This window comes from Labrus mixtus, chromosome 22 (assembly GCF_963584025.1).
Source record: "Labrus mixtus chromosome 22, fLabMix1.1, whole genome shotgun sequence".
NCBI lineage: Eukaryota > Metazoa > Chordata > Actinopteri > Labriformes > Labridae > Labrus > Labrus mixtus.
Window position 1 is genome coordinate 60,361 of NC_083633.1, and position 19,640 is coordinate 80,000.

At 40.8% G+C, this 19,640-nt stretch overlaps 2 protein-coding genes across 4 annotated transcripts in view; one reads left to right on the forward strand and one right to left on the reverse strand.

Annotated features, from left to right (window-relative positions):
• Positions 1 to 354: 354 nt before the first annotated feature.
• Positions 355 to 7,546, forward strand: LOC132956832 (cytochrome P450 2J2-like). 3 transcript variants are annotated; one of them, XM_061030517.1, is made up of 9 exons: positions 355 to 661; positions 1,186 to 1,348; positions 1,559 to 1,712; positions 1,825 to 1,981; positions 4,663 to 4,839; positions 6,238 to 6,379; positions 6,457 to 6,565; positions 6,806 to 6,947; positions 7,056 to 7,225. In XM_061030517.1, the coding sequence occupies exons 1-9, from the start codon at positions 479 to 481 to the stop codon at positions 7,071 to 7,073; spliced, it is 1,245 nt and encodes a 414-aa protein (XP_060886500.1). In that variant the 5' UTR covers positions 355 to 478; the 3' UTR covers positions 7,074 to 7,225. The 3 variants fall into 3 exon arrangements, with proteins under 3 accessions (XP_060886500.1, XP_060886499.1, XP_060886498.1); XM_061030516.1 differs by having other exon boundaries at positions 358 to 661; positions 1,864 to 1,981; positions 6,457 to 6,644; positions 7,056 to 7,546; XM_061030515.1 differs by having other exon boundaries at positions 359 to 661; positions 6,457 to 6,644; positions 7,056 to 7,545.
• Positions 7,547 to 7,943: 397 nt separating this feature from the next.
• rint1 (RAD50 interactor 1) overlaps positions 7,944 to 19,640 on the reverse strand; it is a 13,484-nt gene continuing 1,787 nt past the window's right edge. Inside the window, exons 3-15 of the mRNA XM_061030514.1 lie at positions 18,530 to 18,645; positions 17,587 to 17,760; positions 17,350 to 17,490; positions 14,670 to 14,853; positions 13,462 to 13,572; positions 13,006 to 13,231; positions 12,685 to 12,822; positions 12,308 to 12,402; positions 11,682 to 11,786; positions 11,246 to 11,466; positions 10,926 to 11,106; positions 10,502 to 10,620; positions 7,944 to 8,357 (exon numbers count right to left, since the gene is read on the reverse strand). Coding sequence (XP_060886497.1) covers positions 8,135 to 8,357; positions 10,502 to 10,620; positions 10,926 to 11,106; positions 11,246 to 11,466; positions 11,682 to 11,786; positions 12,308 to 12,402; positions 12,685 to 12,822; positions 13,006 to 13,231; positions 13,462 to 13,572; positions 14,670 to 14,853; positions 17,350 to 17,490; positions 17,587 to 17,760; positions 18,530 to 18,645 — 2,034 coding nt within the window. The 3' untranslated portion in view covers positions 7,944 to 8,134. The remainder of the gene's footprint in view (positions 8,358 to 10,501; positions 10,621 to 10,925; positions 11,107 to 11,245; positions 11,467 to 11,681; positions 11,787 to 12,307; positions 12,403 to 12,684; positions 12,823 to 13,005; positions 13,232 to 13,461; positions 13,573 to 14,669; positions 14,854 to 17,349; positions 17,491 to 17,586; positions 17,761 to 18,529; positions 18,646 to 19,640) is intronic.

Below are 19,640 nucleotides of genomic sequence, written 5' to 3' on the forward strand. Positions count from 1 at the left end.
AAAGGCATTAATGCACAAGCACAACATATTCATTGTAATGTCAGTTCTTAGGATCATTGAAGGGATATTTTTTTACCTGACCCTTTGAGACTGGGTCGAGTTAAGTGTCTAAATGACTATGATATTATAAAACAACTTTGGAGGAAACATCAGTGACATTCACCTGCAAAAAACACAACTGGTCAGATAAAAAATAAACAATACCTTTTTTTAATTTACCATACTTTATAAAGTCAGTTGTTGATTTACTAATCACAGAAAAAGTATTAGTGTTAAAACAATGATCTTAAACAGCCTGTAGACTTTAGACTCAGGACATGTTTTTCACCTCGGGTTGTATGAGGTCATCTGCATTACATAACACTGCCTTCATGAGGCCCCTTTCCCCCCCTGCCTTTCACTCAGATAACAACATTCCTCTGCAGAAGCAGAAGCTAACATTTTACACACAGAGGGCTTTGAAACTGTAAACTTCATCATGATTTTTCAGACACTTTTTGAGTGTATGGACTTCCCTGGCTGGCTGTTGTTCAGTTTCTTTCTTTTACTTGTGGTTGATGTGGTCAAAAACTGGAGGCCACACAGTTTTCCACCAGGACCCTGGGCTGTGCCTTTTCTAGGAAATATTTTCACTGGAGTGGACTACAAAACAATGGAGAAGGTGAGGTGAACTTAATACATGCATTTCAATATTATACAAGACACTATTTAGTTTACAGAAAAAGTCATTGACAACATTGAATAGCAAAACAAATTCAAATGCACAATCTCACGGAAATACTTGAACCCTGACCCTTTGTGCCAAATATCCGTTTGCTGAAAGTATATTCACTTGTGACACTCTACATTGAATCTTCTGCTGCTCTGCAGCTTAATAAGAGTTAAAAATACACAGCAACTATTTCAAAAGGCTTTTTGATCTCAGTGATAATTACCAGGAGCAGATAAAAACACTAATTCAAAGGTGTTTAAAGTTAAGTTATTGCTAATGGGTTGTCAAACGATGGCACCTTGAGGTTAAGTATTGAGTTTTAAAAGCATCAGGAAACATTTTACAAAGTGACAAACAGAGAGTCAACTGTGGAATATACTAATCAGCCATTGTAGTGTTACAGAGAAGTTTAGTTTCATTTGATTTTCTACCTTGTAAAACATTCCTGACATTAACTGTTGATGTTGATGCAGCTTTCTGCGGAGTATGGGCCAGTGTTAAGTCTGAGGAGAGGCAGTGAGAGGATGGTGTTTATTTCAGGATATAAGATGGTCAAAGAGGCTCTCGTCAACCAGCTCGACAGCTTCGTCGACCGACCTATCGTCCCTCTCTTCCATGTTGTCTTCAAAGGCATTGGTTTGTGCAAGATACCATGAATAAAAACATCTGTAGCAATGAAATTGACATTTTAGTGTTGACACTCGAATGGAAGTACACTACAGATGATATGAAAACGTTTCTGGAAAATATTCATTAAAACATCAGAATAAATGTCATCATGCATGCAGGAATCTTAATGTAGCATCCGTTTACGCTGTCATTCTTATTTTTTGAACATTTTTACAGGAATAGCTTTGAGCAATGGTTACCTGTGGAAGAAACAGAGGAAGTTTGCCAACACTCACCTGCGTTACTTTGGAGAGGGCCAGAAGTCGTTGGAAAATTACATTCAAGTGGAAAACAACTTCCTCTGTGAAGCTTTCAAAGAAGAACAAGGCAAGTAGATCATATACTCACATGTTGGAAATAATACAGTTAAAAATACTGACACGATACTGGCATGCTATTAATGGGATTTATCTGCTAACATTATTTTTTTTGTTCCCAGGGAGACCATTCAACCCTCACTTCACCCTAACAAACGCAGTGAGTAACATCATCTCCTCCGTGATCTTCGGACATCGATTTGAATACAGTGATCGAAGCTTTCGGAAGGTTCTGGAGTTGGACAATGATGCTGTCCTGCTCGCTGGCTCTCCTCGGACCCAGGTAATTCTACTAATGTCAACAAAAAGGTAGCTAACCCAGAAGGGAGCTTCCGGTCATGGCGGAGTGAAGACGTCTCCACACGCGCTCCTCGTGTTATTCAACATTTCATCAAGTTTTCAGTTTGAGGTAACATACTCAAAATACCCTTACAGAGCATTGGAATATGAAGTATTCGAGTCTGTACATCACCAGCCGTGAAAGATGGCCAGCAAATCGTCAAGAAATACTAAACCGAAAGACGTTAGCCAAAGTGATGTTAGCTCCCGAGCTAGCCTTAACCCCGAAGTAGTTACTCCGTCTTATATGAAAGAGCTCATTGATGGTATCCGATCTGATGTCTCATCTATGCGCCAAGAGATCATGGATGAGCTGCGTAATTCCATCAGTCAGCTGCAAACCAAAGTGTCCAGTAATGAGCGGAGAATCGATGAAAATGGAAACCCTGAAAGCATTTCTGCGTGGCAGGACACACAGGCGTGTGTCCGCACAAACGATACACAATCTAAGTACTTCCCCCTTAGCAGAGGAACGAGACAAGGGTGTCCCCTCTCCCCATTACTTTTCGACCTCTTTATCGAACCGCTTGCTATTTCACTGAGACAGTGCCAAACCATTGAAGGGATAACCAGAGAGAATATTGTATATAAGGTGGCACTATATGCAGATGACCTTCTTTTGTTTGTCAGCAACCCTGGGTCGTCAATACCATCCATTCTGTCTAATCTAGACCGTTTCGGAAGAGTGTCGGGCTATAAATTGAATTTGGAGAAAAGTGAATTATATCCAGTCAACCCCGCTGCTCAAAAACTGCCCTCATCTATGTTCCCTTTTAGACTTGTGAGCTCTCACTTTAAGTATCTTGGCATAATTGTCCCTAGATCTTTTGAAAATCTTCTCAAATGTAACATAACACCCTTAATAGATAAATGTAAACAAGATTTGGAACGATGGCGCACCCTTCCTTTATCAATGGCAGGTTGCATCAATTTAATTAAAATGAACATTGTCCCAAAATTTTTGTATCTTTTCCAGAACTTACCAGTATGCATCCCTAAGAAACAATTTGCTCAGATTGATAAAATTCTCACAAAATTTATATGGAATAATAAACAACCCTGCATTAGCAGGAGTTTCCTGGAGAGGCACAAGAGGGCAGGGGGAATGGCCATGCCCAATCTTTTGTATTATTACTGGGCAAGCAACATTCAAAAAATTATCTTCTGGGTCAAAGGTCACAGCAGTGAGAATGTGCCAGACTGGGTCCGAGCAGTCCCTGTTCATTCAATGGTTTGTTCTCCCTTACGGATCTCTGCATGTAGTTCAATGAAAAATCCTGTGGCAATCCACACACTTAAAATTTGGTTACAATTTAGGAAACATTTTGGCTTACAAAGCCCTTCAATAATGGCCCCTATAGTGTCTAATCATCTTTTTACGCCTGCTTTAATGGACATGGCCTTCCGTGCCTGGCATGGGAATGGAATACAGTATATTAAAGACCTCTTTTTGGATGGAGTATTTGCATCCTTTGACCAGCTAGTGATAAAATATAAATTATCACGAATAAACTTCTTTCAATATTTGCAGCTAAGGGACTTTGTTAGAAAACAATACAGCTTCTTTCCAAACATACCTCCAACTTCTCCAGTTGACGAGTTGCTATCTCTTAATGCAGATAAGAAAAGGTTAATCTCCCAGATTTATGAAACTATTTGTGAAATTATTCCTCAACCATTAGATAAACTTAAAACACAATGGGAAAAAGACTTGGGCAACTCGCTTCCAATCGAGCGCTGGAATGCAATTCTTAAACAAGTTCACTCTTCATCTCCTTGCAGCAGACACAGGCTCATACAATTTAAAATTGTGCACCGTCTCACTTTACAAAAGCCAAGTTGGCTAAAATCTACCCAAATCTGGACCCCACTTGTGATAAATGTAAATCAGCACCGGCCACCTTAATTCATATGTTTTGGCTATGCCCTTCTTTGCATGTTTTTTGGGAGACCATTTTTAAATCTTTAAGCAAGGCCTACGGTGTATCAGTTGAGCCACATCCTCTTACTGCCAGTTTTAGTGTAAAACCAGAAAACGCTATTTGGTCAGGAAATCTTTGTAATGTTATCGCCTTCACCTGCTTGCTAGCACGTCGTCTGATACTGTTTCATTGGAAAGATCCTAAGCCTCCTTCCCATGCCAGGTGGATGAAGGAAGTCATGTTCAATCTAAAACTAGAAAAGATTAAATGCACCATGAGGGGGAAAAAGGCTGAGTTCAGTAAAATGTGGTTTCCATTCATAGCCTATTTCACTACTGTTACTGGGATAACAAATTGGAATGACACATAGCACTTTTGATGATTATGGGGTTTAATAGGAGCAGCTGCAAATGCCTGGATTATTTGTGTTAACTAACTGTATGTGGATAAATGTATGTATATGTGTAGACAGTACATTATGCTATCATCGCATTGCGGTGAGGTGGGACTGAGGGTGGTTTTGGGTGGTGGATCGGGGAGGTAAGAGGGTTTGGGTAGGGATGGGTGGCTTTATATTTTATATTCTGTACATCATGCAGCGATTTGTACTGTTCAAGTTAAAAACTCAATAAAAAAAAAAAGGTAGCTAACCCTAACCCAGAAAAAGGATTGTGTGTTTGTTGCTGACCTTACACTCCAACAGCTGTATGACGTCTTCCCTGGACTGATGAAGCACCTGCCAGGCCCTCACCAGACTGTCCATGCTAACTACAGGGAGATCATGAACTTCCTGAAGGAGGAGGTGGAGAAGCACAAGGAGGAGTGGAACCCTGATGACCCTCGAGATTTCATTGATGTCTACCTGGCAGAGATGGAAAAGGTGAGTTACCTTATCACACATTTTGGGAAAATCAATCAATCAATAAATCAAACTTTATTTATATAGCACCTTTCAGACAAATGAAATTGCAGTTCAAAGTGCTTTACAAGAGTGCAGAAAAGTTATTGACGAAAAAGTAGTTTATAAAATCATTGAGAGACTAATGCACACCAATAAGAATTACAAAAAATATGTAAAAATATGAAAAAATAAAATACGACACATAAAAGCAATAAGATATTAAAATTAATACATAGGAGAAGAATATTTAAAATTGTAGTAGGATAAAAAAGACAATACAATAATTTGAATTCATATAAAGCACTATATAAAATCCAGATTTAATAAATGAGTTTTAAGACTGCGTTTAAAAATCTCAATATTCTCCTCTCAGACCCTCAGGAAGGTCGTTCCACAGTCTCGGAGCGTAACAGCTGAAAGCAGCATCACCAAAGGTTTTTGTCCTGCTCTGTGGAACAACTAAAAGAGAGGAACTGGAGGATCTGAGGGGCCGTACTGGTTCATAAACTAAAATCATATCTGATAGCTAGTCTGGTGCAATCCCATGTAATGCTTTATAAACTAATAAAATAATTTTAAAATCAACACGAAAACTAACAGGCAGCCAGTGTAAAGATTTTAAACCAGGTGTGATGTGTGCTCTCCTTCTGCTCTTTGTCAGTACTCGTGTAGCTGTAGAGTTTTGTAGTAGCTGTATCCGATTGGTTGTGTTTTTAGGAAGACCAGAAAGGAGAGCATTACAATAGTCCAGCCTGCTGGTGATAAAAGCGTGCATTAGTCTCTCTGTTTGGCTCAGAGAGAGAAAAGCTTCCAGGAATATTGGTTTTCCTGTCAAATTATGTTCACAGATATTTATTGTTGTTCAATAATCATGCAATGTCCCTGCTTCGAAACAGGAATCAGAGAGTTGCTCTAAAACTTCTAAAAGTCTTTTCACAGGCACCATTTGATGCAGTCATGATGAAATAACTGTTTTAATGAACCATGCTGAGATGGCACTTATCATGAAAACACTATTAACTCATCTGTTAAGCAAATGGAGAGAAAGTGAATCTACCCAGAAACATATTTTATCAATCTGTTTCCTCGCTCTTCTGACGGTCGGACACAGCAGCAGCATGCTAGCTTGTTGAGTGAACATGTCCCTCCTTTCAGAAATGTTACAGAGACCCACTGAACAGATGAGACACTGTATATAGTCCCAGAGGACAAGGATGGATCTCTGGAAATGACCCAAAAGAATAAGGGGGATCAGAACCGCCTCAGCAGGCTCATCTAGAAACAGAAAAATATGTTCCTTCTATAAAGTGACAAGTTGTCCATGAATGAATGCTCTTTGTAGAACAATAAATCTAAATGTCATCCGCTGACAAACAGAAAAAGGAAGATCCTCAGGCTGGCTTCAACATGGAAACCCTTCTGGTTTGCATTCTGGACCTGATTGAGGCCGGTACAGAAACAGCTGCAACCACTTTACGCTGGGCCCTCGTGTACATGATGAACTACCCTGAAATACAGGGTGAGTTTCTATCCATCTTAATCTACCAGCTATGTCAGGTGTATGATGATCAATAATCAGACTTCTTCCTTCCTTAGAGAAAGTCCAGTCAGAGATCGACCGGGTGATCGGACAGTCTCGTCAGCCCACCCTCGCTGACAGACCCAGCATGCCTTTTACCGATGCCGTCATCCATGAGACTCAAAGGTTTGGAAATATTGTCCCCTTGGGATTTCCAAAAATGGCCAGTAAAGATACAACACTGGGAGGATACTTTATACCAAAGGTACAGGACTTTGTTACAGATTCAGTCCACTATTTATTACAAAAAAATGTATCAATGACTAACAGCTGATCAACATCTCGTAACTGCACACCAGAGGATAATTGGTAAACTGTAAAATAACTGAATCACCACTGTTCAGTTAATGTGTCATGACTGTTCAGGGGACAGCCATCTCTACAATTCTGGCGTCTGTGCTGTTTGATAAGAGCAAGTGGGCGACTCCAGATGTCTTTAATCCTGAACACTTCCTGGATTCACACGGACAGTTTCGCAGAAGAGAGGCCTTCTTACCATTTTCAACAGGTTCCTATAAAACTTCCTCTCTTCCGAACATGAAGATCAGTTTACAGTAAATACGGTACCAGAATCATACAAACTAACTAAAGCATGTGTCGACTGTTTTACCTTCAGGTAAACGGGTGTGTTTAGGGGAGCCACTGGCCAAAATGGAGCTGTTCCTTTTCTTTACATCTCTGCTCCAACGCTTCACCTTCTCTCCACTTCCTGGAGAAATGCCGAGTTTGGAGGGCGTGGAGGGCTTCACCAATTCTCCCGCCAAGTTCAGGACGCTCGCTGTGCCTCGCTGATTTTCTCCATTGTTTCTGAAATGATCTTCCATGAATGATGATTTTTACATCTTAAGTTTTCACCACCATAATAAAAAAAAAACAGGTATAGAACATTTTCATGGCTGATTTTTGTTGTGAGAGATTCACAATAAGAAACACAATTTTATGATCCTAAATAACAGCTCTCTAATTATATTCCTGCTCTTACACAATAGATACATCTCATGTTATATAGATGCACAAATATAACCTTTGTATAACACTGGGGCTCTTACCAATCTGGGTCTCTGATTATTTTAAATATATGGTCAGGGGCGCTGGTGGTGCAGTGGTTAGTGCGCGCGCCCCATGTATGGAGGCTGTAGTCTCAAGCGGGCGGCCCGGTTTCGCATCCAGCCTGTGGCTTCTTTCCCGCATGTCATTCTCCACTCTCTCTCTCTCCCAGATTTCCGACTCTATCCACTGTCCTGTCTCTCCATTAAAGGCATGATAAGCCCAAAAATAAATCTTAAAAAAAAACATATGGTCCAGGGATGCAGGTGGGGGGGTTGCTGTGTTTGTTTTTAAAAACATCTTTCAAAAAACAAAACATATGGTCACTAACAAACGACCTTCAATAACAGATGACCCTTTAACTTTAACATGAATTCCAAAACAAGTGGAAATGGACTACAAACACCAGGAACTGGACTACATGAAACGAGTCATTCAGTTCAACTTGAAAACAACCTGAACAAAAACTTGATCCAACTTTATTACTCATTCAAAGTACAGTCAGTATTTATACTTTTGTTTTCCTCTGCTGATGTTTCAATAAACAAAAAACAGTTACACAGTTGAGCTTTGTGTTGAACAGTTTTCATGTTTCTGAAGTCTCCTGTGGTTTTACAAAAACAAAGACAACATGAAGAAGAAACATTTCTAGAACGAGGAGTTACTGTGCCACGATGCTCGCAGGTTCAGCAGAATTAAAACATCACACGCAGCCAAACAGAAAACTCCGAGCTCGTTCAGAGCAGACTCGGGAGAAGGATCTCCTGCTCCCACACATTCCCTGTTCTCCTCCTCTGACTCCTTCAGGAGGTTCTTCAGGAGAATCGCAGAGCCAACGCTGAGACACAAGACGATGCACGCCTCCTTCACACTGTGGATACACAAACCTCATTGAAATTAATAGTCATAAAAAACTCAATATTCAAAGTATGGGGGGGGGGGGGGGCTAACCCTCTCGGCAATCTACCATCTCTCCACGACCTGTACACCTCCAGGACCCTGAGGCATGCAGGTAAGATTGTGGCCGACCCCTCTCACCCCGCACATGGACTGTTTGAGACACACCCCCCCCCCCCCCCCCCCCCCCCCCTCTGGTAAGAGGCTGCGGTCCATCAAGACCAAAACCTCACCTCACGCCATAAGAACAGTTTCTGTTTCATATACTCTATTACATAGATTTGTTATTAGGGCCCGAGCACGAACCGTGCGAGGACCCTCTTGAAACCCTAGCGATTATTCTTCTTCTTTTTATTGTTCCTCCTCTTTGCAGCCACTTTTGAGGGCCTGAACGTGCCCGAAAACTCACCAAACTTTCCACACTCATCAGGTCTCGTGAAAATTTTGATATTTTGGTGGTTTCGTAAAAAAAAAAAAAATAATTGCAAAATGGCTCAGTGGCAAAAATTTCAAAATGGCCTCCCCATAAAGGTTTTTTTCTCGTACACTCACGAAAATTGGTACGCATATTAAGCTTGTCGGGACGGACTAAAAATCCTCTTGCAGCGTTTCAAAAAACCCGACAGGAAGTCCACAAATTAAAGTTGAATTTCACGATAACGGCCCAAAATCACTCAAAATCGCTGATTTCAGCCTTCCTATTTGAACGCACTTGTCCGAGGGCGCTCATTCCATCGACGCAAACTCAGTGTCAGTGCATTCTAGACAGGCTCAGCATATCTCGTTGTGCTCTGCACGTTATTTTGTCAAAGGGCGTGGCCGTGGCGTGCGTTTTCAGTTTTTTGAGCGTTTTGGCAAGTTGCCAAAAAAGTAAATGCTTATATCTCTGCCATCTAGTCTTTAATCATATTAGGATTTCTCATGCATGATACAGGACCCGCCCTGAACACAGCGCCACCTGTTGACAACAGGAAGTTACTGCTTCTCAATTAGCATTAGCCATTGCTACACGGTAGCTCATTTTCCCCTCAAAATTGGTGTGGACCATGCTAACACCTTGGCCATACAACACTTTCAAGCTCAAATGCCTACGTCCAACGCTGTCGCCATACAGACGCGTCGCTCGCCATCAAACAGGAAGTACTTTTTTCACGGGCTTAACATAGTCGTACTGTCCCGAAACTTCATACATATAATCCTGGTAGTAAAGTCAAACATCTTATACCGTTTAACTGAGTGGGCGTGGCTTAATGGCTCAGTGGTGCCCCCTACAATATTTCAAACATTCAGCCCCCGCAGCACGTTGAACCTACAATTCTGAATTTTACTATGCATTTCCAACATGACAAAACCTACAAAAAAGCCTCTTCAACCCACGCCCAAAACTCAACAGGAAGTCCACAAATCACATCGCCATCAAACAGGAAGTGGCTGTAACTCTTATATACTTTGTCTGATCTTCTCGAAATTACATAGGTATGATCAGAGTTGGCCTCTGAACACAGTGACATAATAATAGTCAACTTTAACCATAGCACCCTCTACTGCAAGGACTAAGCACTACATCATATATACTTTGTCAGATCTGCTTAAAATTTCCCAGGTATGATCAGGGTTGGCCTCTGAACACATTGACATAACAATAGTCAACTTCACCAATAGCGCCCCCTACTGCAAAGAGTAAGTACTACATCCTATATACAATGCTCAATTTCCTCAAAATGTCATAGCTATCATGACAGTGCCAGCCTGAACTGCTCCAAGTCAAAATTTTATGTGATCTTCATTACGTTGCCTATTTCAACATGCCAGTACTACGACTTTTACACAAATCGAACTGCATGGCCTGCTGCTTTGCCACGTTTCGCTGCTGCTGCACTCCCGCGGTTGCGACACACCCTGACATGCACAGGGGTGCGAGGGCCCTTCATGACCGCTTGCGGTTTTAATTACTTCTTATATTTTATTATTTAAGTTGTTGCTATTTTCCTTCATTTCCTTTGTTAACTTTTTTTGCATCAATGCACCAAGACAATTCCTTGTATGTGTGAATGTACTCTAATTTCACACACACACACACACACACACACACACACACACACACACACACACACTTACTGTTTAAAGAAGTTCTCGGGTCTCTTGCAGTAATGTCCAAACAGAGGAAACAGATTTCTATTCATGTCGAACTGAAGCTGAGCAGCCCCGCCCTCACTGAAGTGATTACACAGGATCACCTGACACACACACACACACACACACACACACACACACACACACACATACAGAGAAACAGAAACACATGCGTCTGTAAATAAATCTTTTTCTAATTCTCTCTGAGTTTAATTAATGATAAATAAACAGTCTCAATGTTTAAGTTAAAATGTGTATAAGTTGAATATCAAGAAACATTTAGATAAACACAGTCTGACGGTTTTTATTTCTATCTTATATATTACACAAAGTTTGACTGTATATATAAACTCATAAAATATACAAATAAAAGACATTAAACACAGTGTTGTGTTTTTCTGCGTACTACCTCCTGGTACAGGAAGTTGTCGAGTCTCTCAGCGAGTCCTTGCCACGCCAGCTGGAACAGAGACAGACTTAGGACCTGATGGAGGTTCAACAGTCGGTCCCTCACACAAAGCATCATTGGACACGCTGAGCTGGACAGCATCATAGTGGACACGTCATGCTGGGAGGGGAGGGACAACCACCTGAAGAACAACAACACAAAGCATCATGAGACACACTAAGCTGGACAGCGTCCTGCTGGGAGGGGAGGTGGGGTTTAGGGTTAAAGTATTGTGTCTAAACGCCACACAAACGGTTAAAGGGTTCATCGTGAGGTCTCACCTGTCCATGCAGTATGGTTTGGACTTTTCGGTTATTTCTCTCATGGTCCACTCCAGCAGCCGTCCCATCATGTCTGCTTTGAGTCGATCCAACAACGACAACAATCCTTCAAACAAAGAACCTTCCAGCGAAGCCAGACGACCCACCTCCATCACTCCCAGTCCTCCCAGTACCGCCTCCTCCTCGAGGGATACCGCTGCCTGCTGCAGCTGTAGAAAGAACTGAAGAAGAAGAAACACTGGACTGTCAGAGAAAAAACAGAACCTTCTCCTCCACTTAATCATTCCCCCTAACACCCCGTAAGTAAACATGACTAAAGGAAGATGTTTAGATTTCATCATGTTTCCTTGTTTAGTAATGAACAATCAGAACACTGATAATAATGTCTAAAGTCATTTCATATGAAATCAAAGTCTTGTGAATAATCTGCACTCACCACATTGTCTCCCCAGTCTCCCAGGATGGTGCAGATGTAGTTCACAGCATTCAGGATGGCACAATAACGAGCGGAGAGTGGAGAGCGAGACTCCTCCTTCATCACCTGGAGAACGATAAAAAAAACGAAAACCTCTCTTTCTGTATTATCTTGTTTAAACTTCTGCCATTAATTCATGTCGGAACTGACCATGGACACAGTTCAGTCCTCTACTTAATGGTGTCAATATTTAGGATGGATTTGATTCTGATTATAATTCTAAGATGTGGATGTTGTTGATGACGATATTTTTTTATCTTAAAAAAAAGTGCCTGGTCACTTCCTGTCAGCACCTGTGCTCTTCCTCTGGTCACTTCCTGTCAGCACCTGTGTGTCCGATCAGACTTAAAGCTGTCTGTTTGCACTTCCTGTTGTTGTTTCCTCTCTCTCTCTCCTTGCTCGTGTTGTTCTTACTCTCTGATGTTTGTCACTTTGGATAAATGGGTCTGATAAATTAAGTGTAAAATTGTACTCATACATTAACTCCTGAATCTCTTCGTCCAGTTTCATGTCTTTCTCAGTAGAATTTTTCATCTGCAGTAATTCAATATTATTTGAAAATAAGAGAGCGTATGTTGCTTTGTTACCTGTGTGAGTCGTATGCGAAAGTCATCCACCAGTTCTCTCTGCAGCTCCAGAAACTTCAGCTGAGCGGAGGGAGAGGGTAACGGCCGGTATCGCTCTGAGCGCAGTAAGACCAAAGACAAAACACTGAATTAAAACAATGATAACGACTACGATACCCCAATAATGTGCACTCGTTTTAAAGCATTAGAAATCTAAATCTATGAGCCGAACCCCTCATGGTCCCTGCTTAGCCCAAAATATTAAGGCCATCTGACTCCGCCCATATCCCTCTGTTATTGGCCGATCTGAGATCACAGCATGTATTTGATAATATATTTGAAATAAAGAGTCAGAAAGTATGTGCAGAGTATCTTTTATAAATAAGAGTGCGTCTCACCTGTGATGACCTGCAGCAGAGTCATGAATGTCTCAGCACAATCTGGAGCCTTCAGCTCGTCCAGATCACTGATGTCTTTATACTGCGAGCTCCACGCCCCGTCTGCAGACAGCATGGCGTCCATCTTCTCCACCGCCACTGGACCCGGAAATGACTATATTACTGCACCACCACTGGACAACACTATAACTTTATATTATATATACTGCACCATCACATTTATTCAAGATATTTGTATATTGTATTTATTTGATATATATATCTTTATATTCTATTCATTGTTGGTATCATATCAACACCAGTGTGACGCTCTTTACTCACTCTTCTTCTCAACTGTGAGCCACTTCTGCAGGATGGAGTCCTCCAGCAGCAAGTGGAGCAGGCCTGGCAGCACTGCTGGGTAAGAGTGGTTACTCCTCAACTCCTTCTCAAACTGCAGCACCTCCTCCACCAGGTGGCAGAAGAGAGCATCCTCGTAGAGCAGCTTGGAGGCATCACTCGACACCTTCTCCTGCACTAGAGACAACAGGCCACGACACAGCTCCACCTACAGACAGAGTGATACATTACAGCTCCACCTACAGACAGTGATACATTACAGCTCCACCTACAGACAGAGCAATGCATTACAGCTCCACCTACAGACAAAGTGATACATTACAGCTCCACCTAGAGACAGAGCAATGCATTACAGCTCCACCTATAGACAGAGTGATACATTAAAGCTCCACCTACAGACCACCTTTAAAAAGGGAACATTGTTTCTCAGCAGCTTACCCGGGCGCTGATGGAGGCTCCAGCTCGGTCCAGGATGGGCTGGATTTTTTCCTTCATGAAGGTGGAGCTATTTCCAATCCACATCAGAACCTGAGTGAGGTACCATTCCGGCTGCAAGTAAAGGCACAACAACAATTTTAGGATTTACACACATACAATGAGCTCTGTTTCAGCTGTTGTAGAGAAACTCAGGTGTGTGTATATATGAATGGTTCACATGCAAAGTTTAGAAAATGTAACCCTGTTCAGAGTGTAATTTCAAGATGCCATATTTGGACCCCCTATGAAACTACAATGCAGTCTCTGTGATGCCTAGAATCCCAACTTGAAACACATTCTAACTGGCTCCAAATCAGCCTTGACCCACAGCCGGTACAGAAGCCGTTATGACCAAGTGCTCAGAAAACTGACAGAAGTGTTGGAGGAACGTAAGCTTGAAGCCAACAGAACCAGCCCTCAAGCCTCAGTTCAGTTTCCATCCGAACTAGCCACAAATGCACCAAGGCCAGACATCATCATGTGGTCCTTCTCTGCCAAGTAGGTAATCATGGAGGCAGCTTTCGAGAGGATAAAGGAGAAGTACATCTAGCTCTCTGCAGCATGCACAGAAGCAGGGTTGAAGGCATACACCTACCCTGTGGAAGTCAGATGCACAGGCTTTGTTGGAAAATCAACTCACCAGCAATTGAAAACCCTCGGTGTTGTAGGGTCAAAAAAAAAAAAAAGAAGGCACTGAGAGGTGTGGCTGAGGAAGCGGGAAAAGGGTGCTGCTGTGTGTGGCTCGGCAGAAGAGTCCAAACGTGGGGAAACCAAGGTTCTTAGGGCCATCCGCAGGGAGCGGTACAGAGGGACTAAACATCTGTGAAGGGTGGCTTACAGCTGAAAACTCCACAGCTGCCCCACTGGCCAAGGAGCGACAGGTAGAAATACCTTGCCAGGGACGAATACCTGTGCTTTCAGCTAAGTCCCTGTGACGTTTCTCCTTCTATATGAATTTTGCGGAGGAGTAATGGGGGGGGGGCAAATGGACCCCGTCTGTACTATCTTCAGAGATAGTAACAGAGGTGTCCCAAGAGCGAGACAGGATGGGCAGAGCCAGTGGGGTGGTTAGCAGAGTGTGTGTGTGCATGTCTGACTGTGTATGTGGAGCTTCATTACAGCGCTGTATTTATTATGTGTGTATAGAGTGTATGTGTGCAGGCTGGTACCTTGCTGAGGGAGTTGGTCTGTCGATTTCCATAGAAATGGTATCTGAACCTCCTGTTGAGCGGCAGTAGCATAATCTGGATTGGCAGGCAGAGGGGCGGTGCCTGAGAGAGAGGTGTGGCTGATGAACCAGGTGGGAAGGAGGATACGAAAGAGACTGAAGCTCTCTGTGAGATGAGGTCATCACTGGCAGGTAAGTTAAAAAAAAAACAACCCTTGCTGATCGGGATTCATGTCATTAAAATAAAGCACTGCTTTCTATTCTGTCATTGGTGCTTTTAAATATGCTATATACAGGTATCATACCTGTACATATAGTATATATGTAAACAGGAATATTGTAACATAGAATCAAACTATAGAGGTGTACTGTGACATAGAATCAAACTATAGAGATGTACTGTGACATAGAATCAAACTATAGAGATGTACTGACATAGAATCAAACTATAGAGATGTACTGTGACATAGAATCAAACTATAGAGATGTACTGACATAGAATCAAACTATAGAGATGTACAGTGACATAGAATCAAACTATAGAGATGTACTGTGACATAGAATCAAACTATAGAGATGTACTGTGACATAGAATCAAACTTTAGAGATGTACTGACATAGAATCAAACTATAGAGATGTACTGTGACATAGAATCAAACTATAGAGATGTATTGTGACAGAATCAAACTATAGAGATGTACTGTGACATAGAATCAAACTATAGAGATGTACTGTGACATAGAATCAAACTATAGAGATGTACTGTGACATAGAATCAAACTATAGAGATGTACTGACATAGAATCAAACTATAGAGATGTACTGTGACATAGAATCAAACTATAGAGATGTATTGTGACAGAATCAAACTATAGAGATGTAATGACATAGAATCAAACTATAGAGGTGTACTGTGACATAGAATCAAACTATAGAGATGTACTTACATAGAATCAAACTATAGAGATGTAATGACATAGAATCAAACTATAGAGATGTACTGTGACATAGAATCAAACTATAGAGATGTACTGTGACATAGAATCAAACTATAGAGATGTACTGTGACATAGAATCAAACTATAGAGATGTACTGTGACATAGAATCAAACTATAGAGATGTACTGACATAGAATCAAACTGTAGAGATGTACTGTGACATAGAATCAAACTATAGAGGTGTACTGTGACATAGAATCAAACTATAGAGATGTACTGTCACATAGAATCAAACTATAGAGATGTACTGTGACATAGAATCAAACTATAGAGATGTACTGTGACATAGAATCAAACTATAGAGATGTACTGTCACAGAATCAAACTATAGAGATGTACTGTCACATAGAATCAAACTATAGAGATGTAATGACAGAATCAAACTATAGAGGTGTACTGTCACATAGAATCAAACTATAGAGATGTACTGTGACATAGAATCAAACTTTAGAGATGTACTGTGACATAGAATCAAACTATAGAGATGTACTGTGACATAGAATCAAACTATAGAGATGTACTGACAGAATCAAACTATAGAGATGTACTGTGACATAGAATCAAACTATAGAGATGTACTGTGACATAGAATCAAACTATAGAGATGTATTGTGACAGAATCAAACTATAGAGATGTAATGACATAGAATCAAACTATAGGTGTACTGTGACATAGAATCAAACTATAGAGATGTACTGACAGAATCAAACTATAGAGATGTACTGACATAGAATTAAACTATAGAGATGTACTGTGACATAGAATCAAACTATAGAGATGTATTGTGACAGAATCAAACTATAGAGATGTAATGACATAGAATCAAACTATAGGTGTACTGTGACATAGAATCAAACTATAGAGATGTACTGACATAGAATCAAACTATAGAGATGTAATGACATAGAATCAAACTATAGATGTACTGTGACATAGAATCAAACTATAGAGATGTACTGTGACATAGAATCAAACTATAGAGATGTACTGTGACATAGAATCAAACTATAGAGATGTACTGACATAGAATCAAACTATAGAGATGTACTGTGACATAGAATCAAACTATAGAGGTGTACTGTGACATAGAATCAAACTATAGAGATGTACTGACATAGAATCAAACTGTAGAGATGTACTGTGACATAGAATCAAACTATAGAGATGTACTGTGACATAGAATCAAACTATAGAGATGTACTGTGACATAGAATCAAACTATAGAGATGTAATGACATAGAATCAAACTATAGAGATGTACTGTCACATAGAATCAAACTATAGAGATGTAATGACAGAATCAAACTATAGAGGTGTACTGTCACATAGAATCAAACTATAGAGATGTACTGTCACATAGAATCAAACTATAGAGATGTAATGACATAGAATCAAACTATAGAGATGTACTGTCACATAGAATCAAACTATAGAGATGTAATGACAGAATCAAACTATAGAGGTGTACTGTCACATAGAATCAAACTATAGAGATGTACTGTCACATAGAATCAAACTATAGAGATGTAATGACATAGAATCAAACTATAGAGATGTACTGTCACATAGAATCAAACTATAGAGATGTAATGACATAGAATCAAACTATAGAGGTGTACTGTTACATAGAATCAAACTATAGAGGTGTACAGGTTTGTGATCGCCCACACTGAAGGATACGAGGTCTGCAGAGCCAGCAGCTGTGTGACCAGCAGCTCCAGCTGGCTGTGGATCTCCTGACCGTTTGCAGTGGGAGTCAGTGATTGGGTCGGAGGGGAAATGATTGGCCAATGAAGTTGAGTAAGAACTTTTTCAAAATCACTTTAAAAAAAGAAAAAAAAGAGCACAATGAACAAGAACAATGTAACAGTGATCAATGTGTCATCAGAGCACTTCTAACTGAGAGTGCAGGATTACCTAGAGAGTCGGTCCTTGATGATTTTGTGCCAGAAGAGAAGAGTTTTTCGGACAAAGTCCCGGAGGTAAATGCAAGCCGACTCGTTTAGTCCAGCATCCAGACCAGCCATGCTGTCCACTGCCCTGATGGCCTCCCAGACACTGCTGGTCATCAGACACTGCTGGACTGCAGCGCTACATGAAAAAGACAAGCCACTAGTAAGTGCAAGTCACCATTTTCATCAAGTCATCATAAACACCAGGGGCCCATTTCAGAAAGAAGGTTGAACAAACTCTCAGTCTGACTCTGAGGTGATTTACCCTCAGGTGGGAAAATTTTGGTGGGAGTTTTTGGTTCCAGATCAGCTGATTTGAGTTTGTTAAATCAACTCTGAGTAGGTTCACTCTGTGTTCAGAGCGTGCACCACGACGATAAAAACCAACATTAATGGAGCCCCGATACTCCGATTCACCATGGTAACAGGTGACACACGGCAAATATGAATATATATATCAGGTTTTAAGAAGGAAAAAAAAGTAACAGAGAAAACAATGAAGTCTATTAATTTAATATTTAATCAGAATTATAATATTGCAGGTAAACACTGGTGGAATGGTATTAAACCTACAATTTATTTTCATTAAGATGAAATCCAGCAGAAGAAAAGTGACTTTAAAACAGCTGAATGAAATATAAGAACAAACTACACTCATGGTGTTATTTGAATTATAGTTGACATAGGCTATTAAACAAATGTAGTAATGCAGCCCCTTCATCTCGAGGCTCCTCAACTACAAGACGCCATGTTCTACAAAATAGTTTGTTTTATACGCTATAGCCTACCTGACATACAATATCCAAAGAACCTGGATTTCTATTCAGAAAACAGTGAATATCCATTTACACATCAAGTCATCATAAACATCAAGTCATCAACCCCCCCTCCTCCCCCCTCCACAGTACCTGAGTTCCTCCACATGATGAAGGCACCGCAGGTACTTCATGTGTCTCTCTATGGTGTCCACTTGGTTCAGTGTCTGGCTGAGATTATCCATCCAGGACTGCGCCCCCTGCAGGTGCTAAATACATGAAATAAAAACAAACTGTTGCTGAGATCCACAAGATAAAGTCAGTAACCCTTACTCGAAGAAAAACATCATCAGGATCATAACATTAAAGATCAAGTTAAGTCAGGTAGATAAAAATACCGGAAATCTCCACCTGCAGCTTCATACCTGAGACCTCTACCTGCAGCTTCACACCTGAGATCTCTACCTGCAGCTTCTCTACACACACACACTCCCGTGTAAACGCACATCTGGAGACTAACTCCACCACCGCGCCATTACGCACACAGGCTACACACCCACACACACATAGAGATCTGTACACAGACGCCTCAGAGACACCGATCGTCGGTCTCTTTTCGACAATGAGACCACTAGGTCTTTGTTAGGTGTGCGCCATCGGAAGGGCGACCACGTGGGAAGAAGCCATCTCCCCCCTCTATCTCTCTTTCATCCACACACACACACACACCACACACACCACACACACCACACACCACACACACACACACACACACACACACACACACACCTTGCTTGATAATGTTTGTTGCTTAGATTAGGTTATTTACTTTGTTTGATTAAGTTCATTGATTTTTATTGGTGTTGCTTTGTTTAAATAAATTCTGTAATAATTTAAGAGAGCAGTTGTTTGTGATTACTGGTGTATTTGCATTGTGATATAAGCTGGGTGCGAAGGCTTTGTGTACGGATTTCACGCCTTCAATTTATTAAGTATAGTTATTAATTATTAATAATATTATTAATTAAGTAACTGATTTGAGTGATATTTTGGTTATATTTCCCTGATTACAGGATGGCGCCCCAAAACGAGATTAAATATAGTTTAATGATATTTTATTTATATTATTAATAATTAAATATAATTATTAAAGAATATAACCAAAGTTGACTTGATACAACCCCAACACACCTGAGATCTCTACCTGCAGCTTCACACCTGAGATCTCCACCTGCAGCTTCACACCTGAGACCTCTACCTGCAG

What these genes read in the sequence shown, in the direction of transcription:
- LOC132956832 (XM_061030515.1), top strand. Translation starts at nt 479, where the DNA reads ATGATTTTTCAGACACTTTTTGAGTGTATGGACTTCCCTGGCTGGCTG. An exon ending in CTGGCTCTCCTCGGACCCAG is followed by an intron (nt 1,982 to 4,662) that starts GTAATTCTACTA and finishes ACACTCCAACAG; the next exon opens with CTGTATGACGTCTTCCCTGG. An exon ending in GAACTACCCTGAAATACAGG is followed by an intron (nt 6,380 to 6,456) that starts GTGAGTTTCTAT and finishes TTCCTTCCTTAG; the next exon opens with AGAAAGTCCAGTCAGAGATC.